This window comes from Eutrigla gurnardus (assembly GCF_963514095.1).
Source record: "Eutrigla gurnardus genome assembly, chromosome: 12".
Lineage (NCBI taxonomy): Eukaryota > Metazoa > Chordata > Actinopteri > Perciformes > Triglidae > Eutrigla > Eutrigla gurnardus.
This window is the reverse complement of record NC_139926.1, coordinates 16,934,064-16,960,632: the sequence shown is the minus strand read 5'-3', so window position 1 is coordinate 16,960,632 and position 26,569 is coordinate 16,934,064. Positions and strand designations below refer to the sequence as shown.

General features: G+C 43.2%; 2 protein-coding genes across 2 annotated transcripts; one reads left to right on the top strand and one right to left on the bottom strand.

Moving 5' to 3' along the window:
• Positions 1-483: 483 nt before the first annotated feature.
• Positions 484-21,155, bottom strand: LOC311021891 (activin receptor type-1-like). The gene is made up of 12 exons (XM_084022787.1): positions 20,829-21,155; positions 10,635-10,702; positions 9,927-10,181; positions 9,377-9,649; positions 8,908-9,171; positions 7,438-7,643; positions 5,196-5,295; positions 3,975-4,121; positions 3,507-3,782; positions 2,487-2,684; positions 1,867-1,997; positions 484-1,514 (listed from the first exon to the last, which is right to left on the bottom strand). The coding sequence occupies exons 2-12, from the start codon at positions 10,693-10,695 to the stop codon at positions 1,380-1,382; spliced, it is 2,046 nt and encodes a 681-aa protein (XP_083878913.1). The 5' UTR covers positions 10,696-10,702; positions 20,829-21,155; the 3' UTR covers positions 484-1,379.
• Positions 21,156-22,948: 1,793 nt separating this feature from the next.
• Positions 22,949-26,448, top strand: LOC311022544 (uncharacterized protein C7orf57 homolog). Its single transcript, XM_084023855.1, has 8 exons — positions 22,949-23,049; positions 23,241-23,287; positions 23,440-23,592; positions 23,696-23,792; positions 24,259-24,379; positions 24,698-24,777; positions 25,824-25,921; positions 26,147-26,448. The coding sequence occupies exons 1-8, from the start codon at positions 23,039-23,041 to the stop codon at positions 26,149-26,151; spliced, it is 612 nt and encodes a 203-aa protein (XP_083879981.1). The 5' UTR covers positions 22,949-23,038; the 3' UTR covers positions 26,152-26,448.
• Positions 26,449-26,569: the final 121 nt, after the last annotated feature.

The following is a 26,569-nucleotide window of genomic DNA, read 5'->3' as shown; positions in this document are numbered from 1 at the left end:
CACACATTCCCACAGTGATCCCTCTCCGTTACGAAAATATGTTTTCTTAGATAAACGCCTCTCTTATCTCACCGTTGCTTTCAAACATGCTCTAGTGCAGCCTCTTATCGAAAAGCAAAATCTGGACCCGTCTGTTCTCTCTAATTTCAGGACTATTTCTAAGCTACGTATCTGTCTAAAGTAGTTTTGATTTAGTCGCAAATCCTTTTAGATAACTATTAATTAAAAGTTTCAGTCTGGCTTTAAATCTCACCACACTGAAACAGCTCTTTATAAGAGTAATTAATTACCTTTCAAGTGTTGACTCTGAGAACTCTGCTGTTCTGGTGCTTTTCGAACACTTTGATAATGAATGGTCAGCAAGCCACTCCATCAGCATGCCTCATAATAAATAAACTAACTAGATACAGCATCAAGACAAATGAGACGGATAAAAACATTTTTTTCTATTTAATTAATATAAATCACTAATTGATATAAAATGTTAAAGAAATAAAAAAAGGCTGAAGTTTGACTCCGTTTACTTGACAATGCACGCATTAAGACAACAATGCACGCGTTAAGACATGATACAGGCTTTACAGGTTTACTTACAGGCCTCTTACGGAGTAGAGTTCAGTCTATAGCAGATATTTTATTTGTTCTTTTAGCATTTGTCTCTGTGAAGCTGAAGAAACGACATGTAGAACAGGTTCAGGTAGTTCAATGTGAAATCCAGGGTGATATACATAAGCAGAGTGACTTTCAGTTGGACGATATCTCAGGTAAGAGAAGCAGTGCCGTCGATGCAGCTGCGCAGCTAAGCGTTAGGGGATTGGAGAGATCCCGAGAAACATTTTTCAGACAGCACTGTAAACAAAGTAAAACATGACTGCTCGCCGTGATCACCTTTCCAGAAAGTATGCAGATTAAATTGTCGAGTTCGATTGGCAAGTTGATCTCTTTCCCAAAAGACTCTGCCGTGATACGAATGAAGAATGCAGTACAGAGATAAAGAGAAATTGCTAATATGTTCAGACATTTTTCAGAGTAAAAAAAATCTGCGGTTCTAACAAAAAGCAAGCCTACTCGAATGCCCGGGTAACAGTTTCTTCCTTGAAGAACATTGCAAATAGTCCAGCTCCTATGTCATAAGTTTAATACATATTTTCCTATTTCCAAGACCATTGGCAGCCTCAGAAATGCCCGGTAAGCCATCTTTGGATGCCAAAATGTGTCCCGCCAAGTGTTTTAAAATAAATATAGGTTTGTGCCACTATAAGGGCACTGAACCAATCAAGTCTCTCGTCTTGTGACATTTCTCCAGCATGGTCCACCCTCTGGATTCACCCAAAGGCCTTTGAGCACGTCTGCCTCTTCCTCTGCTTCTCCGGGCAGACTCAAATGTCCGTTTTGATTTTGTCCAGAGAGTTGTCGATCTTTGTGAGAGTCTTTTTGATGCGCAGCGCTGTTAATCTGGCGGACGGATTCTGGTACCAGCACTCCTTCATGAGTTTCGCCATGGAGGTTAAAGTCTGAAAATTCATTAGGAGAAATCAATCAATCAGTGCCTCCTATGTCAACATTAGAACATCATGGAAATGGACATATTTACTGTGTGAATGTAATAATGAATGTATTCCTGTAATAAAGTATTCTGAATAATCTCTGATGAGGTTTATAATGATGTCTACAATGTTTTATTGCTTTAAGATTATCATTGTTAAGTGATTTTCTTGTTGTTTTGGGGACCCAGGAAGACTAGCTCGTCCCACCTTGGCGACAGCAAATGGGGATCCTTTTAACAATAAACAATAAATGCTCCCATTTCTGGATATCAAAAGCATGCAGATTTTACTAATATACTAGTATATATATATCACTTACAGGGTCTGAAAACCATCGGTTTGGGATGTTGGGTCTCTGCTGATCCACACACACAACCTTCTTCATGTCCTCAAAACTGGGATCACTTGGGACCACGTCGTGAAAAGGGGGCTTGTAGTCTTCTACGATGCCTACAAGTGGAGCACAGCATGCAGCAATTCCATTTCAAGATCATTCAATAGAAACAGACCACATTACTGAAGTGTATAAAAAAAAAAAACAGGGCCTGTTTTATCCATAACAACCTCAAGTGCATCCATGGGACGCAATAGAGATATGAGGTTACGGTGTCTGGGGTGAAGGAATAACTTAAGTGTTGCTGAAAGCCCGGTTCCTATTATAAAGCGATGAACCCATTTGACAGCGGATGGGAGGAGGACGAAGGTTTTTATTTCACATTAAAAGCCTCTGGCATCGCCACAAACCACAGACATTAGATATGGATGTGTGCCTCAAGGCCAAATCTCTTCATCAATAGCAGGAGAACAAATTGTACTATCACTATCAACTGACAATATGCTGCTTGTAGGTAATGCAAAAAAAAAAACATGTTGGAATTGAGGAAGATGACTGATAACAGTAAGACAGGACGACATCATCCAAGTAGACAATGTACTGACCGTTGCTGACGGTCCTCCTGGCGATCTCCCACAGAACCAGGCCGAGGGCCCAGATGTCCACTCTCTTGTAGGACTCGAAGCAGTCCATCTGGATGGAGTCATCGAGCACTTCAGGAGCCATGTAGCGCTTTGTTCCCACTTTGGGGTTGTTCCCCACATCTAATTCGTTGGTGTCTTGAAAATGCATGACTGCCAGACCTAGCATGAAAACACAGAACACGTCAAAGTTCCCCTCCAGACATGACGGGTATGAAAATACTCCTGGCGTGAAGCTCAACACATTTTTTGAGTGGTGGGGGACATTAAGCCTCCCATCACCTAAAGTGAAGACAAAACATTAGCCTCACTTTCCACCGATATAATGCTGAAAAACACTTTGTTTGTCCTAAAAAGTTCTGTTCCCACAGGATGTACTCCAGCATGACAACAACTCGCTGGGGAGACAAACAACTGCAAACATGTTTGTCTGAAGAGCAAAATGCGTCATCGAAAAACAGGAATTATGACATCGAGCTTGTAAACATGCCAAGCCAGACACCAGGTTATGGCTGGTACCCGGACTTATTTTTACCTGCAAATGGAACATTAGTTTTATTAGATAAAGTGGTCCAAGTTCCTGTAAATGTGTTTTTGATTATGAGCTCGGTGGGAAAGCAGCGGTTGTTCTTCCAAAATCAACAAATATGACTAGGCGGAAAGATGTGAGTAGAGTGATATTAGCGCAGATGCATCTCAAATATAATACCTTTCAGACCTTCAATCGCTTTAAGATGGTTCAAATCATCCTCGGCTTCTGGTGCATCAGCTGGTATCAGCTCTTTTATCGAAGCAGCTTATGTGTATCCCGAATGAAATATTCAAACCCAAGACTCAGTGGTGTTTTTATAGCTGCTATATATATTTAAAAATCAAAATTAAGCTTTTTTGAAAGCAGAGGAATCCAACTTTTATAACCATTTGATTAAAAGTAGTAGGTAAATAAGTAGCATATGAATGATAACGGTAGATCAGTATTCTCACCAAGGTCAGCAATGCAGCACTGTCCGTTCTTTTTCACCAATATGTTTTTGCTCTTCAGGTCTCGGTGGGCAATGGCCGGTTTGCCCTGAGTGCCGAAGATCTCGACATGGAGGTGCGCCAGGCCGCTGGCGATGGAGAGAGCCATGCGGAGGCAGCTGGATGCATCGAGGGTGCTGAGTTGAAGGTAGTCGTACAAGGAGCCCATCTCATGGAAGTGAGTGATAAGCCAGAGCTGAGTACTGGAGTTCCTTGAGGTCATGTCCGAAGCTATGAAGCCTAAATTGGGTGAAATGAAAAATGCAATTAATTAAACACACGCCATAGTATTGGCCAATAGGAGATGTTGGGGCACCACAGTAACCAGTTGAAGTAAAAGGTAGACTGGTCTGTATAAGTATTTCTTAAAATGTGCATCTCAATATGTGGTATGGTCTCACTGAGACTATATGCATGGAATATGGTACACACCCAGGATGTTCTCATGTCTCAGCAGCACCGTGTTGTAGATCTCGGTCTCTCTGAACCAGGACTTCTCGTCTCTGGAGGAGAAGATTTTGACGGCGACACTCTCTCCTTGCCACTGACCCCTCCACACTTCACCGTAACGGCCCTTACCTGGTGGGGGGTGGGGGAGGGGAGAAATCATCAAACAAAAATGGACTGGATATTTTTGAATATGATATCATGTTATCAAATGTCTCAAGTATAAAAGGTTGCTCATAGCACTAGAGTTACTACTCGGCTGCTTGGTAGCCTCTTTTTGCTTGCCCTATTTCTGTAGGGAGTTTCCAGTTACAACAAAGTGTGATATGGTTCACTGTATGCTGGCTGGCCGGTTCTAAATAGCAGACAAGAAGGGCAGACATTTTGTTGCTACAGCTTCTAATTGATGTGTAAATAGGCTTTGCTTATATGTTCACCATAACAACTTTGTAAGACTGTAAATGCATATTTGTATGCCCCCTAGTGGCTGTAATCAATAAATTCATGCAAATTTAATTTGCTTTCCGTGGTCCGACCCAGGATCAACACTGATAAGGTCTGATAAGGAAATACAGATATGCTGTTGGTAATATTTTCACTGACACTCTACATACTACAATCTCCAAACTTGTGCAATTGTTGGCCCTCGAGACTTGGCCTGCTTCAACATTTACTATTTCCCAATTACAGAACACCCTCACAGCACTGGCCTGTTTTGCAACCCAAATATGTAGTTTATTGCTTGTGGATAGAATACAAGTGCTGCATGATTTGGACAGTCTTTGATGAATGACTGCTCTTCCAAATGAAGTCAGCAAAAAAAAAAAAAGAGTGTATTAGTATCCTTTAAAAGATGAACCAGGAAGTCCAACTAGAAGGGTTCCACTCCTTCAAAAGAATTTACAACTCTGGTAAGATGTTATATCGTCAATGATTTGCTCCTCTATCAATACATGTGATGTAAACAACACTATAAAGTATTGTATCTGCTGTATATGCCATTACAAATACTGTATTGGTCCATTGCAGTGTGTGGCTGTACTGAGATTTAAGTTGAGCCAGGAACACTTTTTTTTAGCTGGACCAGCATTTTTTGCCCCCCTGTGTCAGCACAGTGGGAGTGCCTCACTGAAATGAATGAGGGGCCCGAGTTTTCCGTGCCAGTGCTATTGTGAATATGAAAACAGCCTTTAACGGGGCACTTACCCACACACTCATTGAGTGTGATTTGTCGTGCGACAGTTCTCTGAACGAGGAACGGGAGCCCTGAGCCACTTCCAGAAGTACAGGAATGATCCAGAAGATCCTGGAAAACAGACACAAAGAGTAAAGGGTTTGTTTATTTACATGTATATGTTTATATTTACAAGGGGGGTAAGTTGAATGGAAACCTTCCTCAAGGAATCCTGTGGCTCAAGCATTAAAAAAAAAGAAAAAAAAGAAGATGAAATACGTTGCATCTAGGACTCAGATGGAGACTAATACAACAGGCTGCCTTTGATGTGGCACCCACATAGGATGTAAGGGGGTAAGCACCAGGACATTGTGTGTGTGTGTGTCTGTGGGGGCGGGGTTGTCTGTGCTGGAGGTGTAGAGTGCCCCCTGCTGAGATAAGAACAGCAGTGCCACCCCCTCCCTGATGACTGGTGTGGGCGCTGGAGATGTTCTCTAACCGAGGGCCAGACACCGAGACAGGTGCAATGCCGCTAAGCCTTTTATTTTTATCTCTGCTAAAACACACGCAGCACCCCGGAGCGGACACAGGAGGGCAGTGTGGAGCAAGAGAGTTGGCAGCTGCTGAGCAAAAACAAACAACTGAACTGGGAGGGGGAGGAGGATTGAAAACAACAGAGAAGAGTGATGCCTCAGATAAACAGATGCATAATGCAAGAGCTGCCTGAGAGACAATTTGGAATCACAACACAGGAATGCAAGACAGAGGACCATAAAATGAATGATGAGTTGCCCTGCAGAGAGTTTAAATCCCTCTCTTTGGTACAGGAGGATTGTTTTTAGGAGGGCACATTTGGGCCAGGCTGTTTAGGCAGCAGAATGCAATCAGAACGATGAAAATCATCATAATCAGATGACTTTTGGGCAGTAGACTCCAGAGGGACAAGCACATGTGTTTCAGTCTGATTTGATTTTCACAGCCGCACCACTGTTCCTAATATCCTTTCTCATGGTGCTGCCAAGCACTTTTTAATTATGCTGAAACAAACATTCTGTGGCTCCATATTTTGGCTTTCCGTTGCCAAGTGCATTGGTGGACTTTGGAAATAGCTAGAAACAGAGCCAAAACTAGCTATTTCTTTCCATGACACACACACAAATGATCAAAACTTGAACATGTTCTTTACAAGTTTCATGATTAAAAGATAAACTGGATAATCTCCGGTTTGAAAGAGTTGAAACATGCTTACAAAAGACATACTGTGTCATGTGCCATGATAGCTCGAAACTGTAGCTACAGAGGTGAGATAAATGCTTTTATTTAAAACAAAAGTATAACAATGTATGTATTTTCTCAGGGCCCAAGCTAGCCCGAGCAGTTTCTGCTTAACTTGAGCCAGAGAGTGAATGTGCTGGGCTGTCTTTCAGACCAAACGCTAACCACAGGACTCCACCTAAACTCTGGATCAGTTTAGTGGGCCTCAAAAAATAAACCACTCAGCAGAAAAGTTACAATCCATGGTTGTGTGGAGAGAAAATAAACAGCAAAAGACATTCCTGTAACACACAGGCAGAGTAGATTCAAAACAAGTTTTAGAGTTCTGAAGCGTCTTTGGGTTCAGAAAAGTGCTATAGAGTTAAATAAAATCTATATTTTTAATTGTTCTAAGTTCTCTTTAGTGCAGTATTTGTTGTGGGTTTGGATTAATCAGCATATATAACTAAACCCTCGATTACAGTGACATCACATGTCAGCTGAGAAATGTACAGAAAAAGGGAGATATTGGGCTTTCGTCTGTACTGGGAAAAAGAAAATGTGGTATTCCAAAAACCCTTTTTACTGATCCTGATCCAAGTGATTTAATATTATATAATGTTTTATCGAGCCCTGAACTGAGAGGCATTTTCTTACATAATACATCTGTGCACATTTCAAATAACATCAATATATTAAAATGAACACAATTCAATTTATGTTATTTATTATCTTCCTTCCTAAGTGCCGATACTAACACTGGCTGGCTTAAACTAAAATAGAGACTCTTATTTTAGATTTACATTTCTTTCACACAGCAGACGGTCTGTGCCTCCCTACACAACAATTTATAACATCTACATTCTACAGTATATGGCAGCTAGCAGAGAGAGAGAAGTGGGTTAAAATAAAAGGACTGGAAATTAATTTGATATTCAGCCTACTAGTCAATTAAAATAAGCCTTGAGCAGCTCTTACGCCATTCTTTCTAATGAGCTTGGGAGGTTTCCACCTACTCACCGCCAGAGTGCTCTCCCCCACGTTGGATGCTATAAGGCCGTCAATAGTTCCATATTCTGCATCTCTCGATGTTAGCCTCTCCATCTGGTTGTTGTGGATGCGTCTGAACACCAGGATGGCGATAGCAGAGAGGATGATGAGGATGAGGATGGGTGCCACGACGACCACGACCAGTGTGGTCACACTGTAGCTGGCTAGGTCATCGGCTGTGACGGGAGACAAACATTTACAGTGTGAGATTTCTTCAGACTACAGGTCATCATTTTGGCGGGGTTTTTTAAGAACACAAAATAAAGCTTGATTATGAAAGATTGAATCGGACTTGTCAGAAGACCAAGTGCTTTATAAACAACAGATGGATGCATCCATTGTAACTTAGCAGCGATACAAGAAGAGCAAAAGCACCATCTACATTGAGGAAAGTCTTTTCTCTGACTGGACCACACACGGTGAACCAAATCACAGGTTTGCAGCTCTCTGCAGACCTCCTGAAGAAACCAGTTAATGGTGGGGGTGCACACAGAGCACACATGCGCATGAGCATTCATTCTCTCACACACACACACACACACACGATCAGGCCAGCCTGAGGAACTGACCACCATTCACACTTTCCAAACATTCCAAGGGAAAGGCTGCTCAGCTCTGCCTTCCGTACAGACAATGATCCCCTTTTCTCAACTCAAATAATGAAGCGTTTCTCCAGGATGCACAAATCTATCAACGCGTTGTAGGAACTCTCTAGACTGGATCCAAGCACATTGGCAGGATATACACATATTTGTGGCAATGAAATAACAAGACAGTGGATGTTTTCAACAGACATTATGTGAATTGTTATGATGTTGTAAACTGTGCCCATTCAAGGTAACACAACCATTTCCATATTACACATTTTATTTATCTCTGATCTAAACCAGCTGGGGTATTATAGGTATAAATATTTATCTATAAAACATAAATACCTGCTTTAGAGAATAAAGTTCAGGGAAAGGAAACATAAAGGGCAACAGCAGCTCTGTGCATAGATGCCTGCCTCTCCTTGTTTCCCAGGTGGCTTCACCCTGTGGGTGTCTCGTCAGCCAGCTCTGACAGCCTCCGAGAGGACGGAGGGGAAGTGGACCGTGACTAAATAATATTCAAAACCTCCCTTTGGTTGTTCACTGTCTCCCCCGTTTCTGTTTCATAAGGAGCCAGGAGTGTGACCACACAGAGGTGTAAATCAGGCCAACAGAAACGGTCCAAAACAGCCGTGGCACACGATTTCACATCCGATGGTGTAGCCCTCTCAGCAGAGAATGAATATATAACTAACTCACATGGTCCTTCCTATTATGAATAGATCAAATCTAAGTAGCACTTTGTCTGAGGAATGGTTTTAAGTAGTTCAATGCTGGAATCAACAGATTGAGCTCATGAGCATGATAGAAATATAGCAAATAGAGCATTCTGGGTTGTGTGGTGGGATACCTTTGACAGGTAGCGACACGGTGCTGTTCATGTTACACAGGTGGCCATGGCAGCACTCCACAATCTGGTCTTTGGAAGGTGGGGTCTTGCAGGTCAGCGTGCTCTGCTCGTAGACATTAAAGCAGCCTTTCTGGTACACCAGGGAGCCAGCGCTGGCCGTCAGGGATGAGAAACACTGGTGGCCCATGCAACGTTTCCCTTTCACGCATGAGCTGCCCTCACACACACACTGATGCTCCTCTTTGGGGGGCTTTACTTCCTCCTCTGCAAAAGATTCAGGAAGAAGACATAGCTAGTAAATGACTACACTTTAAAACATACATAGATACATACATATACATAGATACACACATATATATATATATAGCTTTTTATGGTGTTGAAAAATCAAATTTCTAATACAGTCTTGTTATATAAAGAAATTGTTGTGAGCAGCCAAGAGAAATGTGTACAATGAGTACAAAGTCACCTTTCCCTGGAGCTCGCACAGTGACGTTCATGTTACACAGATGGCCCTGGCAGCACTTGACAACATGGGCCGATGAGGGTGGCATGGCACAGGTGGCTCTCCCCTCCTCGTCATCCCTCAGGCAGCCTTTCTGTTGGACAGCCATCCCATCAATCATCTTCAGAGAGGAGAAACACTGTTGGCCCGCACAGCGGCGGTCTCCATCACATGCGCCGCCATGACACACACACTCCTGGTCTCTGAGGACTGGTCTGCCAGCAGACTGTTCTACATCTGATAAAAAGGAAATAAGAGATAAGGGGAAACCCAGTAGAGCAATTCTATTAGTAGCCCGCTAAATTAAACGGCATTCACTCAGATCAGAAAACATGAAAATGTATCTCTGCTGGCGGGCCAAAGAGGCCAGTCACGTAGGTTTAACCCCAATGAGTTTTCACCACAAAAAAATGACACTTTCCTCACATTATAAGACTAAATGATGAACTTCAGGTAAATTAAACTCATGCAGATGTTTAAGCAGGATACTTATTCACAGTGATGCGATACACACCTTTCACCGGTGACTGCAAGGAGACGTTCATGTTGCACAAATCACCGGAGCAGCACTCTACCACCAGCTCAGGAGTTGGCGGGCTTCCGCACTGCAAAGACCCTTCTTCATTACCCACAATGCAGCCCTTCTGAGTGGCCAATGTCCCGTTCAGTATGGAGAGGGAGGTAAAGCACCGTTGGCCGAAACACCGGTCCCCGCTGCTGCAGGACACTCCGTCACAAAAGCATTCAGTCTTTCTCTCACTGACTTCACCTACAAAAGAAAACAGGTCAGAATTCATAATTGAAAATAAACAGAGCTGCTGCAAAGGAGGACTTGTGACAACAGATTATCAGTGCTTATCCTTCCTGTAAGGGGATACATGTATATCTATTCTAAGTATGGGGATAAGTGTGGATTGCCACCCTAAAAAAGCTCCTCTTTCTACTGCATTCCACCGCCACTGCAGTTGTTTAAAATAACACTGCCAGACAGCAGATGAGAGGGAGACAGACTGGGGAGGGGTGATGAAAGGGAAACAAAATTGTGAATTTTTGGTGTATGCCTGTAAAAGACTTGAGGGGGCACAGGGAAAACACAGGCTGAAAGATTGTGTGCATCTTTAACCGGAGTAAAGGAGGAGAGGGGAACAGAGACATCCAGTACACATCCTTCCAGCTACAACATGTGCTCGGGACAAGCTGTGTTCTGTGGCAAGACACTTACCTTCCAAGCCAGAACAGGGAAGGACCAGGGCGACCAAAAGAAACATGCCCCCAACCGTCATTGTAGACCTAGAGGCAACGAAAAACAAGAAAAAAAAACATAAATGAGGGCTGCACTCCAATGAATATGAGAATTAAGCCAGGCAGAAGGGGCTGAAATAGGATTCAAAGCAAATGAATGTCATTTTATTATTGATGCACAATAATACCTTTGGTACTTTTGTAAAACATCTTTTTGGGACACCATTCAGCGAGACAGACACAAGACCAAGAGAGAGAGAGACATACTGAACAAAAGGGAGACCTTTTCTTGTTTTCAGAAAAATAGTCAACATCAAGTTTAAAATGCTCAAGTGAAGTGGGTCTCAAGCCTTCCTGTTGTCCTGGCAACAAGGCATTGAGTGGCAAGCAATGGGGAGACTGGTGCTCTCTTATTGGCTGCCTCTATCCGTGTGTGTGTGTGTGTGTGTGTGTGTGTGTGTGTGTGTGTGTGTGTGTGTGTTGGAGGGACAGGCTGCTTGGCAGTGAGGGGAGAGGAGCAGACAGACGAAAGAGGAGGAGGAGGAGGAGGGAGGAGGAGGAGGAGAGGAGCACAGCAGGGAGACTGTGGGTGCCCAAATACTATCATTTAGAGACCTGGAGACGGTCTAATCTTTCAATATTTAATGCGTCTGTAGAAGGGTCCACATACGCCATGCAGTTATATTTGTTTGCTGTATCCAGTGACAGATTTTTAACAGATCACCACCTCAACGCACAGTGTAAAAATCCCCCCGGCTACCTTTTTTATAAAGATGATATGTGAGTTTTGTGTAGACATCATAGCCTGCAGCGTGCCCCGTCGATGCCGTACTAAGCACCAGGGCCGCTATCTTGGAAGCATGTGTTTGCACGCCCGAATGCATCTGTGCCACTGATAAATACCCAGGCGCCCCCCTTACCTCCATCCCCTCCAAGCCTTTGTGCCCGTCTCCCAGACATAAATGATTAAGCACATAATGTTAGCATTAGCCCAACGGCAGCGTCTGCATGGGCTGCTCACACACAGACCACATGCTGCTCCTTTAATCAGAGCACAAAACAGAGGCTGCCACCCAGAGATAATCAGGAGCTCTGTCTGCTCCCTTTGGAGAAGGGGAGAGGGGAGCCGGGATGGGGGCAGGGAACGGGCAGGAGGGCACGGAGAGGCAAGGGAGGTATAACCAGGGGGCAACTGGGGGACAGTAGGTCAGAGACGGGCAGAGGACGCGGGCCAATATGGGAGAGACAAGTGGGCTGTGACAGTGAGGTAGACTAGAGGGAGAAGTGGGACAAGGAGGTGTCTAGTGTCGGCGCCCAGAGGGACAGCGGGAAGAAGGGCATCACGCTAGGGGGGGGGGGGACAGTTGGCTGGGTTACGGTGAAGCCAGGAGGCCAGAGGAAACAGGATAAAGAGATAAGCAGAGGAATAAAAGACAATAATCTGGAGCACACACTAGAGCCCTGAAAGAAAGGAGACCGTCTAACTGGTTATCTTGAAATTGACTCGTATATCACTCATGTACAAAAGACAACAAGCAGCATGATATCCTGACCCACACGCTGCTGACAGATCAATAACTCCCCGCAATTAACTAAGTAGAGCATGTCATGACGCTCCATTTAATGGTTTCAATAAGTGTAGGTAAATGATTTGCTGCATTTTTGTTTACATTTACTGCCAAAAGACCCTCAACGGGGCACTGAAATTATCTCCGTCTCAATTCATCTCTCCCACACAGGCACTTTGTCTTAAATAAGCTATCAGCAGCAGCGAGCATCGCGCTGACGACCATGCCGCTAAGTGGTCCTATTATGTGCTTGCCATTATGTGCAAAGCAAATATTTCAGTCTGCCCTGCAGAACCTGAAGGCCTTGTGCCTGATCTCCCACACGTTTCTGTCTGTATTTGCAAACATCCAATACTGCATGTTTTTCTATCCTCACAGTTTGTGCGGCATAAGCGCAGCAAACGAAGACCACTCCACGTCTACGCACATATGAGGCATAGCTGGCTGTTAACATAGCATCAAGCCAGCTAACAGCTTTGCTTGATGAACACACACCCAGGACTGGTGCTGATATTGGAAACCCGAGGAGGGATTCTTGGGAAGGAGAGGAGCAGGTCTTGCATCCGCAGGACCGATTGCGATCTGACCAGACCAACTTTGTGGTGCTACGTGTGTGTTGCAGCTCTCTATCCCTGCATATTGAATTCTCTGGCAGTGTTCTGCAGCGTGTGTTCACAGAGCTGACATCCTGCCAAGGCTCTCATTCCCCCCCCACTATCTGTCTCGACCCCCTTCTTCCCTTTAACTCCCTCTTCCTACATCCTCCGATGTGTTGTTGTAACAGGAACCTAGTACAAAAGCCACATGGTCATTTTAACGTTAGATATATGTCCCCATGTTTACTGCTGTTGGAACTAATAATCTAATGGGCCTTACTAAAGTATGCAGAGCACCATTTCATACAAGCTTAAAAAAGGTGGCCACGTGTCGTTTCACACAGCTGTGAGTACGGCGTTTTCATTTTACAATACATTGCATTATTATGATTCCTCTTTTACTCCCTCTTTAGGAAAGTTCAGGCAGTTAATAATGGTTGACATTTCTACGTGACTCAAGCTCAAGATTTGCAGTGGTAGAAAATTAATAAAGTAATGTCCGTAAGCATAATGTTGAAGTACTTTACTTAGGTATTTCCACTTTATGCCAGTTGAATTGCCGATGCCTACTTGACTACTACATGTCAGGGGAAAATATTGTGCTTTACTCTGCGGTTACTAGTTACTTTGCTGATGGGTGTTTTACATAAAAAACACTTAATTATCATTTAACTGTCACATATTAACTAACCAGGTGTATAGAAAGTCAGTACTAATCAGAAACACTAACAAAATAACATATACTGGTGTCTATGTGTATATCTAAGTGGTCATTCTGCACAATCATTACTTATATTTATGTTCCTTCACTTTAAATTCTGAATGCAGGCCTATATTTCTTTTTAAATTGCCTGTTTTATATGGATTTATGCCTTTAACAAAGTAAATAATCTAAATGATCCCGCCAGATTCCCAGCAGGTATTTTGTGTGATGCCATCAATGCCTCTGAGATGCATAAGCACTGACCATGCTCCTGGAAATACAGAAACCCCATTGAGCTCCACACAAGTGATAGTGTGCACAACCTGGAGAGAAATAGTTGAAATAGACTCGGCCCAGTGAAATGTATGCTCGGGTTGACTCCCGCCGAGTGCTGCTGGAGGGACATGAAAGTGATCCTACGTATCAAGGCTCCCGTTTTATTGCGCCATGTTTCCTCCTCAGACTCTTTCCAGTGATCCAGAAGGCTGTGATGATAAGCACGTCTCTGAGATGTTAAACAGAGCTTAAAGTGATCGGATGAAGAAGGCGGTGATTGTTAACTGAACCCAGAAAGAGCAGCATGTACACAGTTATGATGATGATTTAAATGCGTTTCTTGGAGTTGGTACACATTCCCACTTACAAGACAACATCTGAGTGCCATGTTAAAACTAATATTTTATTAGCATTTGCTGTTTCTAGGTGGCAACAATGTGGTTGTTGTAACAGCTTTCAAGAACAAACGAGAATAGTAGTCTATTTGGATGCTTTATTCTTTTGGTCTGGTTTCTATTCGGGTCAAGGCGAAGGAGAGAATGACAAAACATTACTTTGTCTGATGAGCATGGTGTATCACTGAGGATGAAGAGGGAGGAGGCTAGAAGCCCTGCAGGAGCTGCTGAGTCATCATGCTGGCAAAGAGGGAGACGAGAGGTGGAATCTGTGTCTGAGCAGGCAGGCTGGCACCGTTACCATGGCACAAATAGCCCAGCACCGAGGAAACTGCAGCAAACTGCGGGGCGGCGAGGGAAGAAACAGGCAGAGGCTGGGGCAATGCGGAGCCTGCCGTTCGGGTCCCTGTCCCCGTCCCTGACCCAGACAGCCAAAGCGCCAGCATGCCATCAGGGATATGCAGATGGTGTGCTGCTAGGTGGACGTGGGTGTAACACAGACCTGAGGGTGAAAGTCATCCTCCTTGCAGCAGCCCACATTCATATTCACACTATTGCTCAGCAAATCAACACGTTCAACCTCAGTCTAAAAAAGCGTTCTCTGCCTTCAGTCAAATACAGCATGATTGATCAGAAAACTTCGTTAAAATAATACACAACCTTAGCTTTTTAGTAGGTCAGGAGGAGTCTTACTCTGGATACATCTGTGCTTAAGAACTGGGTTGGATAAGATTAATATTAATGTTGACTTAAAAAAAGAAGGAAACATCAGTGTTTTTGAGTATCCGGGGGTCCACCCAAACCAATATAGGACAGATTTGATGGGCCTTGTCATCTCGTGGATGGCTTGTTGTGTATTCGGCTTTTGGCTCAAAGTCCCTACCCCCTGCAAGATATTAGCAATCTTGAAGCTCTATCGTATGCCACTATGCAAGATGGGTCTAATAAAATCATGGTCCCAGCTCTTGTGCTTCAAAAAAAATGCAGCAAAACAATAAACAAGGTTTGGCCTTACTTAATTTAAAATTCCAGACAGTATTACGAGTGGTTGATTTGTCGATTTTGCTCGCAACAGCAGCAACATTTGACACTTCCTGAGTCAAATTTTGACTGGATGTGTCTCAGAGAGTTTCTCGGGACAACGTTTTGCTATTCTCAGAAACGGCCCAGTGTGTAGGTGTCTTTAGGCCAAGCCCCTGATAGACATCAAGATGGCGGTGGAGTTTACAGCTCTAGATATGGATATATTTAGGAAGCGTTATTGAACCAACCAAACGAATGGTACTGTACTGGCAGCTGTATTGAAATTGAGCTCAATGCGGTGCTGTGACCTTGTCTGGTGTGACTGTGAAGTGGAGGTTGACCCCTTCTTGGTATCCTGTGTCATACACTGGGACTGTGTGTGAAAGGCGCACGCTACTATCGAGTAGAAAGAAAAGCTCAACAACCTTTGGAAGCGCACCTCGTCAGCTAAGGGCTTCATCAAATGCGGAGATGAAGGAGTCCCTCCTTCATCTCCTGTGGCCAACCCCCCCCCCCCCCCCCCCCCGCCCAGGAAGAGCTTGTGGAATCCGCAGTGCCCGATCAGGTCTAGCAAGGCTCCCATCTCTCAGGGCCCTGCAGTATCTCAGCAGCTGCCTCCTTTCACAGTGTGAGGAATGTAATCAAATGCAAATGCCCCCCTGCATATGCTCAACTCTCACTCACATTCATGTAGTGGGCAACAGCATAGCAGGTTTTTTTGTTCCTTGGATACAGTGTGACACACAACACACACACACACACACACACACACACACACACACACACACACACACACACACACACACACACACACACACACACACACACACACACACACACACACACACACACACACACACACACACACACACACACACACACACACACACACACACACACACACACACATCAGATGTAATCAGAGACAATAGTTGCCTTTTCTTCCTGCTGTGGTCCCACCCTGCCTTCTGCATTATCATGAGATTATCATACCATCAGAGGCACATAGAACCAGAGCAAAAGTACTTACATTACATACTTCAATGTCTATAAAGTAGACATTGACGTGTGTAAGGGTTTTGTGTTGCGTGACCTCTCATGAGACACAACTTGGAAGATTTTACAACACTGTGAAGACGCCGTTAACAAGTCTTCTGCGCAATGGTCGCCATAGCAATTAGACATTCATTTTCACACAGCCATCAAAACATCTGAAACGGCCAATTCAAACACCGTCTTTATGGCCCTCAGCTATGTTTGCCAACAGAGGAATGCACAAACACTCTCCCTCCGGACGACCGTCTCACAAAGTTCACCGCCCCGGGGCCGATGCTATTCTCAAAAGGACACCTTGATTTGTATCACAGCGCACCCTTTAAAACGCATTTTCCTTCTCGTGAAACCAAAAATCAGGCAAACAGAGCGAAGAGTTGTGTGTCCAGCTAGTCGAAGCTCAGGGAATATTAAGTCTTGATGGATTCTGCGCCCTCCCTGGCGGAGACAGAACTCCAGGAGTCAGAGGGGCTAACATGATACCTCTTGCTGTGTGACCCACAAACATCGACCAAATCCTTTGCCACTGAGATGATAATCACTCGGCCAACAGCTTGCAACAAACAATGAATGCGTCTACAACACTACACAACACACTCATCCTGCTGCCAATGTCGCCTTTATTGCTGGGAGTTTCCTGGCTTTCCGGAGAGGAAAGACTTCTAAGGAAAAAGAGCAGCAGTAAACAGTTTCTAAGCTTGAATGATAATGTCAGACATGGGAAACGAAGACATTAAAAGGGTTCTGGCTCTAGGGATGTAGTGGAATTGAATTGTGACGATATGATGATAAGTGGGTAAATGCAGAAATCAAATCAAACAATATTCCTAACATATTATCATATTCATTTCAGCCATACTGCCCAGGCCTGCTTTGCTTGTCAAAAATAAACCCCAATGATTGAAACCTAATAAAATCCCTATCTGGCTCTAGCATGGGGAAGGGACTTGACTAATTCAAGGAAGCCCCATCGATGGGATGCCGAAGTACTACAATCATAACAGAACTATTTCATTTACGACCCCGTGACCCCAGAGATGAAACATAGATTATTCTGAATACACAGACAAAGTGCCCACAGCAAATACGAGCCCATGCTTAGGACCGGGGGAATGAGATCAGAGGGAGGTAGCGACTGAAACAAAGCCATAACTTTTAACAGCTGAGCGATAAGACAAGAGCACTGAAGCAAATGAAGGGCTCATAAAATGTGTATTGCAGACTGTCTCCAGTGCAGTCTGGGCTTAGCGTGGAGAGAGGAGCGGAGCCACAAGCACTGCAGATCTATGCGTGTGTGCATCTGTGCAGACAGTGGAGTCTTGTCTCCGTTCGCCCCGTCTCCAATGGTCCTCGTCCACATTTGAACACAGAAAGAGAGAAATCAATAAGTCTGTGCGGAGCCACCAGAAGAAGAGGAGAGCGGGCTGCCAAGCAGCGAACAGGGACAAGACTAAAATCTGGCATATACACAGGCAGTCTTTTATCTTATTCTCTTTTCCCCTCTAACTTCCCGTGTCATGCTGAGACTGCAGTGCCCGCAAGTTCCAGACAAGCTCTTCTCATCGTGATATGTTTGGGCTACATAAGGCTGGCGATTATTAAAATGGCTCAAGGATTTTTTTTTTTTTCCGACTAAAAATAACACTGCAGACAGAGGGGCCCCTTTCTGAATAGCTGGACACGAGCATAGAGCAGAGGCAAATTCAACCCACATGCTGTGCTCCTCTGCAGCCTGCTGCCTCATCCGATGCCAGGTTTGTTGCTTGTCAAACTTTCTAGTAAGTCAGCACACACACACACCATACACACACACACACACACACACAGCAAAAACTGAAGCGAGACAGCCCCCTTCCTATCCTTCAGACATCACTTCCGACCCGCATTCACCCCCCCAACACACACACACACACACACACACACACACTTTTCTTCCCTGACTCGAGAGCCACCTACATGGAAGAGCGATGAGACTCTTGCTCAGACTTGAAGCGGTCTATCTTGGTCTCATAACTGCAGTTCTCTTGTTAATGACAGACTGTGTAACCTGATTCCACACAACACACACACACAACACACACACACACAACACACACACACACCCACACACACACAACACACACACACACACCAACCCCCAACGCTCTCACAGGGTTTTCTGGAGCTTGCGCTTCCCTTTTCCTCCACTTGTGTATTGTTCCAACCCAAACTGCCAGCTGCTCCTGACAGCCAAATTACTGTGCACAGAGAAATGATTGCTATCAGAGTCATACCCCCCCCCCCCCCCCCCCCCCCCCCCCCGCCCCCCAGCAACCCCCCACCCATACGCGCCTCATGCTTTTGAAATGCTCAGAACTCTATGGGCAAATTATGCACTTCATGTCCATCAGAAAGCCACCACAGCAGCACAGTGATGAAGAGGCCAAGACATCTGCAGCCAAAGAATTCAGGAGTCAGAATTCGGAAATGAAAATGTGAATGTAAGATGTCCTTTTTCCTACCAAGAAGCCCGAAAACACAAACGCAGCAAGCATTGGACGTTTGATTCTTACAGTTAGAGCAGAAACAATGAGTTGGTTCTCAGCGACTAATCAAAAAACAATTTTAAATAAAAAAAGAATGGCACATTTTTTGTGCCAAAAGCTTCACAGTTGTGAATATTTGCTTCTTTTCATTGTCTTATATAATAGTAAACTGAATATCTCTGGGTTTTGGACTGTAAACACAACAAATTTGAAGACGTCACCATGAGGTTATTATGGGAAAAAATTGTAATTTTTCACTATTCTCCGACATTGTATGATGGATTAATAATATACTGTTTGTTTCAGCACTAGCTCCAAGCAACTAGCTGGCAGAAAGATTGTGTGACACTATAAATACCTTCAAGTTTCATAAATCAAACCCACATAAGGCCTCTTTGAAACAAATGCAAGAACAAAAAAAAAAAATGTATTCAACATTCCAAGACACCCGCTAAACCAGCCCTATTGTTGGGAACACACTGCTGATCACCGAGATGCAGACGAGTTGAGGAATAAGTTACCACAGATGAGCAGTTTGAAACAATGACACTGGCCCCAGGCCAAACAATAACACTGTTGAAGACCAAGAGACGTCGAGGAGGAGGAGAGGACTAATCGTGGCGGCGGGGGAGATCCACCACTATCAGGCCGGCGGACGCCCCCCTCAGCTGAACATACAGGATGCCTGAGATCCCCTGGAGTTGAACCATATCTCAGCCTCAGACTGCCTGCCGTCCTTTTTATCAGACCACTATCAGCCACCGACAACAGCAGGCGGCGCCCGCGTGGAGGCCCCGGCTTCTGGGACTGGTTAGCCACGGGGTTGCATTCACCAGCCATAGCACAAAACCTCAACTGTGATTCCTCCAATCCAGTCCGAGGTAAAACAACAATTCACATGTTGCATCTGGATCCATATTGATTAAACAATATGCCAGACACCATCACATCCATTTGGCTACATTAAAGCGTGGTCAACTGAGTGGTTCAAAGCATCACAGAATTAATGGAGCTTGGCGGCCCGTCTTCAAATCACACAAGCTGGGCTGCACTGCAAAAAAACAACAACAAATGCACAGTGGAGTGCTCTCCCCCAGACATTTGGGCCACTGGCGAAGAAAGAGCTGATTAGTATGTGGGAATGTAATTTGGTGAGGGTCTAAGCACAATGAGTGGATTCTGAGGAAGAACACTTGAGTGCGAGACATGCCCATTCACACATCTCTCAAACTGCACAAGCTCCCTCCGTATTCCAGCCAGCATTAACACCTCTGTTAATGAAGTTTGCACCCTCTCAGCGGCTCTGCTTGTGGCTTTACATTTAATTGCCACGCCATCCCCGTCACATACCATGTCTTGTTTGTTGCTCTGCGGGAGGGGAAAGGCGCGTCAAACAAACAAACAGTGCAAGAACTTTATTGGGAGATATTTCTTCATTGCCGCTTCAATGTAAATTAAGCCGACAGACGATTGGGAGCCATACAGCAGTGTTTTTTGGGGCTCTTCTGCCCAGCCACCCCCCCTCCGGGACTGCGATTGTGATGTTAAAAGTCCTCAGCGTGGGATAATGAGACACACGATCAAGCAGGGACGACCCTCCCAAAGGCTGTTAGCATGACAAAAACTCTTAACAAAGTCACGACTGGCTGCGAGATGATTTGATTGTGACATTATAGAAATCACAAGTAGCACTGCTCGACTCAAAGACAAGTCTCTTTTTCTTTTTTTTTTAGCCTGGAGCTCATCACCATTTATCAACAACTAAGCTAAAATATATCTGACGCGTGAAGGCTACACCTAAATGATAAAGGCCTATATATAAATGACGATGTTACGTTTAACGTGTGGCTGCAGTTACAGAACAGGCCGAGGTTTAACGAAGAAAACCTTCGTGGGGTTTCTTGTGAGACAAGAACGTCACGGAACCCCCCTCACCCCCCCTCCCTCCGCAAACCAGCAAACTTCTTTGCGTCAACCTTAATGTCTAGCGGGCAGTTTTAACATTTCACGCAGCCACGTCACCGTCAAAACTTACCTTACTGGTTGTTGTCTCGTACTCTCAAAGTGCTGCTTTGTGAGGGCTCGGCGCGGGGCGAACTACTCTGCCATCTCCCGAGAATTCACCGACGATACCCGACGTGTTTTCCAAAGTCTGAAGAGCAGAGCTACATGACGCCAACATTATCGTCCGTCGTTCGCTCGGTGTGGAGAGAGAGAGAGAGAGAGAGAGGGGGAAAAGTAGCAAATTCACGCGATATTCAGGAGAGAGAAGAAGAAAGAGCGAAGACACATTCTGTAACGGTGTGTCTTCCCCCCCAACCCCTCTTCGACCGCCGCGTCTTCACACAACTCGCAGACGGAGGCGAAAAGCCAGGATTGGAGGAAGTTACCTTGTCCACAACTCAGCGTAATTAACCAGCGTAAAGCGAGACGGCGAAGACGGGCTCTTCCGGTCTAGCGTTTCAAAATAAGACTATTTGGGGGTAGAAGAACAATATCATACAATTTACTAATTGATCTATAGTTAGTAAAGTAGAATATGCCAACTACATTGTAGTAGATGCGGAAGTAAAATTTCTTAATTTAGGTTTAACCTAAGAAAAAGCTAAACAGTGCAAGATTCTAACATTTGCTAATGCACTGTTGGTCCCTGTTGGTCACATTGAGGTATTTTTGTACTTAACTTTAGTATTTCCGTGTTATATAACATTTTAGAGGACATGAAAGTTGTAGCCTACTATTTATGTTTAAAAATGTCGATTTTACAAAGAAAACATATCATGGCCTCATTAAACATGTCACATACCTTAACGCATCAGTGGAATTGTACTTAAACACAAATTATATCAGTAATGATAATATTCAATAATAGGCTATAATTAGTTTATTTTTATTATAGGGTAAAACTTACAGGGGCAATTTTCCTCTTTGACTACATTTAATATTTGCACTGCAGGGCTTTCACATTTAATGGAGCATATTTACATTGTGGTATCGCTACTTCTACTGAGGAATACGATTTGAATACTTCCTCCACCTCTTCAGCCAAACTTTTACTTTTTTACGGTAAAAAAAAGTAGGGTTTGCATACATACAAAAATGAGCTGGTTGGCTCCAATGAAACCCATGTAGACTATCTCTCACACACACTATGCACTGTGTATAGCCTTACTATCTAGGAATACTAGGGCCCTGTGCAAACAAACTGCTATTGAGTTTTACTGTGTAAAGTGTTAGTCTTTGTATATTGTATATTTGTATACTGTTTCCCCAAATATTTTCCCGTGATATGCTGTGCTTTTATACTGAAGCAAATGCGTATATTTCCTGTCACAAACTTCAGTCTGGCAAGCTTGACGTGCTCTAATTAAAGGACCATTGCTATGTCGTTCGCTCTGCGCATGTTCCCAACTCAGTATTCATGGAGGGAGGCTTCAAGCTTTTGGGCGTATATTTCAGGAAATTAAAATGATCGGTATGCATTAAAACAAAGATGACCAGAAAGCACAAAAAAAAAAAATCAAACAAAATAGTGTTTCCTAACATCATATGAGGTTATAGACTACCTAGAAAATCTGAGGTATAACTTTTATTGATTATGATAATCGTAAATTAAAATAATGTCCTTTACTCAGTTTAGTAACAGAGCCAAATTATTAAGCAGTAGGCTAAGTGACAGGACTTATTTATTACTTATTTAGGCCTACTATATATAGACTACTAAAAAGCAATTAAGAGCCGACCAAGAACACAACTTATCTGTAGCCTAATAAAACAACGAAATATATTTTCAAATAGCTAAATATGCATTAAAAAAATCTATTTTCGTCTATTTTCACAGTTATTACTCTCCCTTCTTCTACAAGACCCCCCGTTAATTAATATGTTCTGTATGCAATGCAGCAGTTAATTTCTAATCACTATAGGTCATACACAGCCTTTTACTTTTGGTAAAAGTATATTTTGAGGCTAATAGCCTCAAAATATAGGCTAGGCCTACTTATCTGTTTTGACTTAAGTAAAAATTGGAAATGTGTCGTTTTAACAACAAAGAAGACTTGTGTTTTGTCATCTATAATGCATAACTACCTACGTGCCTACCAGTGTCAAGCTGTCTCCATTCTTCTATCCACACGTCACTGAGCAGCAGTTGTACTCCGGGCTGCGTTTAAGGAACGTTTCCATGGCAACGCGGCCAGAAGTTACAAACAGTCAGCGCTCCAACTCTCCTGCTCGGCTTCTAAGATGTCTTCACAGTGAGTTAAGCTGACTTTAAATTCGAACTGTCGTCGCTGTGTTTTAAAACGTTGTTTCTTCTCCCTGCAAACTATTTCGTGCCCTTCAATTTCCTGTTTAATTTATCGTCGTTAGCTAGCAGTTAGCTAGCTAAAAACGATGCCTAGAAGAGTTTTACAGTGTGCCGCGTTTTTGTCTCAATTTCCGGTAGAAATGTCTCACTTCTCATGAGTATCGACCTTCCATCGGCGAAACAAGGCAAGTATAACCGTGTGTGCAGACTTAGCGTTTAGTTTAGTTAGAGACCTACTGTGTCTGCTGGACTTGAGTGTCATAGTGTGTGTGTGTGTGTGTGTGTGTGTGTGTGCGTGTGTGTGTGTGTGTGTGTGTGTGTGTGTGTCTGCAATCAGGTTATGGAGGAATAAATGGCCAGATCTCCCAGATCCCAGGATTGTCCCCAACCATCAGCGGTCCTCCTGAGGAGGGGGCCCGAGGACGGAGGACCAGAGTCCAGGAGAGTGATTCTGACTATGTCAAGCTTTCAAAACAAGGAGGACATAAGGGTAGAGCCATCCCGTTGCCTTATCAAGACATGTCCCTCTATTAGCTGGTTAATGCAATTTGCCTACAATATATATATACCGGTATATATATTTTCTCCAACAGGACTGTTGTGGCACGAGGAAACACTTACTTCCAAACCTGGTGCATACAAACCTCCAGCCTGGTTCTGCACTGAACAAGGAAGCACCAGCACACCAAGGTACATGTGACATTTTTCTTATAACTACCATGCACTTGTAGTCAGTTCACGATTCAAAAATACTTCCCCCTTCATTACTAACACTAAAACGTCCAGCTATTATACGACTACTATAGTACTGCAATAGTAATAGCATCAACAGAGATTATACAAAGTAAGAAAAGACTAAAATACAATGAAATAAACACAACAGCAAAACAAAACACAAAATAAACAATGGAGGGTACAAAAGCTAACTTTGTGCTTGATTATGATGTAGATGTAGTATAAGAATGGTAATAATGTCAGTCGTCATGATGATGATCATAATACTGACACTGATACTGCTAGCTTTTAATAAAGCTGTAAAATACAAGGAACAATATAAACAGCAACAACTTTATATTACTATATATATATTCCAGCTATCATTTAGTAAAATATACATTTCATCTTCCTATATTGTGTTTTTTTCTCCTTCAAACAGTCTTATTAACAGTGAAGAGAAGAAAAACCCTGGAGCTTTACAGCCACTTGAGCCACCCTTTGGGACTGACAGTGCGTCAGCCTGGGAGAGGGATGATAACGGCAGCAATGGCAAAGAGAAGGTAAACAAAGAAACGTCTTTTAGGAAGTAATGTAGCCACACAAGCCTCCACAATAACAGTTTATTATTTCTCTTGTGTTGTTTTATTCTGTTATTATCATACGTTTATAAGACAAAATTGAGGGATTGCTAGTTGCTTGATTCGGCAGACCCACTTTGTGGTTCAGATGCTTGTTTCTCAATGATTTGTAGTCAAAATGAGACAATAAAATACTGCCCAATTGAACAGAGAAATGAGGGGTGGGAATCTACATCCTGAATATATTTACATTCGCAAAAATAACTAACACAAAGTGTCTCTTTGCTTTGTGTTCTGCAGAGCAACACAGTTCATTACAGCCAGATGGAGAATTTGCAGGCATCCAATCAATATCATGAGGCCAGCAAATTCAAGAGGATGTAAGTTCACGCACGGTCACAAGATGGCGCTGTTGTTTTGTGTTATATTCAGCACAGGTGGAAGGTGTCTCAGAATCCCACCACCACCACCCCCAGAAACAGAATGGATCAAAATAGTCTGGTGATCTTGTCACGTCAGATCATATCATTCATTTTGAGCATTTGAATAGCAAACAACACGTGTTTATCATTTTCCAGGTCGGTCAAACGAGGAATGGATCATTCAAGGACGAGTATATAGAGAGATTACAGCAAACAAAACTTGTTTACATATAGGTTTTATTACTTACTTGGGAAATTGTGAACCTATGATGGCTTTAAGTAATGTCATTACAGTTTTGCTATCCATTATTATCATTATTACAATTATTATCAGCACAAAAACATGTGCTATAAGGCTGATTTGGAACGATGTTTGTTTGAGAGCATATTGTTAGTAAATTCTACACCATATGTCTCCCTGTTGTGGTGACTGAGCTCAAATGCTCCTGGGCAAGCAGCACACTTAGGTCAAAGGAAACACAGCAAAATCAACACAAAACAGGGCATCCGCATCAACTGTTTGCTTTGACTCACTGCTCATCTGCGTACTGTGCGGTTTGTACCCGTATGAAAATCAATGACTTGTCAAAACCCCAGAAATAGCCTCACATTCAAGCATACAGAGACAAATCAGAAAAGAGTGAGGTTAAGGTCCATGTAAAAGGCAAACAATTTCTCTTTAAGACGGATAGTTTTGGAGAGTTGGTGGTTGATGAAGAGAAAAGAGAAAACATTCTACATTTGTTAGTCGAGTTGAGTAATGAGTAACCAAAGTTCATCTGGGTATACAATGATTAAAGGGTAGGTTCCACATTTATTGTTTGCACTGTGTCAGCTGTCGTCACTCATGTTGATCTAATAGGCACTTTGGGGGGGATGAGAAAAACATTTCATTATATTTGTAACTACAAAAGGCGCCATCTGGTTTGATTTCCATGAAAAAAGAGTTCCAAAAAAATTGTAATTTTGCTCACATTTGGACTTTCTGTCTTTGGTGTTCTCAGATTATTCAACAAGAATCCGCCGCCTGTCGACATGTCTAAGCTGTTGAGTTTTGGTTACGCAGAAGACAAAAAACCCACAGCCAATGCTGATTCGTCAAGTAAGCAACACAGAGTTTCTGAGTTACAACCTTCCAATTACAATCCTGTATTGTCTTTTTTATCATGATATCAAAATTCTCCTCATCATAATGAAATGAAATAAAAGTTTTCCGCCATTAAGAATGTATGATGCGTCTTGACAGTATAATTTGGAGATTATTAGTGTATGATGTGATAATGATTAGGTGAATGACTCGTGTTCGTATACATTTCTATCTCCACAGATTAGAAGACTGCCCGTGCCAATGGAAAGAGATGGACTCACATGCTCCCAACAGGAGTAGTTGCCATCCTCTCTTCCCTTTATCTATGAATTCATCCTTTCATACCAAACCACATCAAATGTTTGACTTAAGTTTCAATTCTTCCATCACGGCAGATGTATCACTCAATTGTGAAACCTGACCTGTTATTGATTGTTCGAGCTAGTGGCGCCTCATTCACTGCATTCCTTTAGTGAAGAAGATACCGATAACGTGTGTTTTTTGCTGTGTGTGTAACTAAAGTTTAAATGATTCAAATAAAATCAAAGTGATTCAAAATGTTTCTGTGTCAGTGTTTTTTTGCCTTGAAAACCAACATTTGACTCTCATGGGTTGAACTTTAATAATTTGTTATAATAATTACAGCAAATGATGGTCCATTTT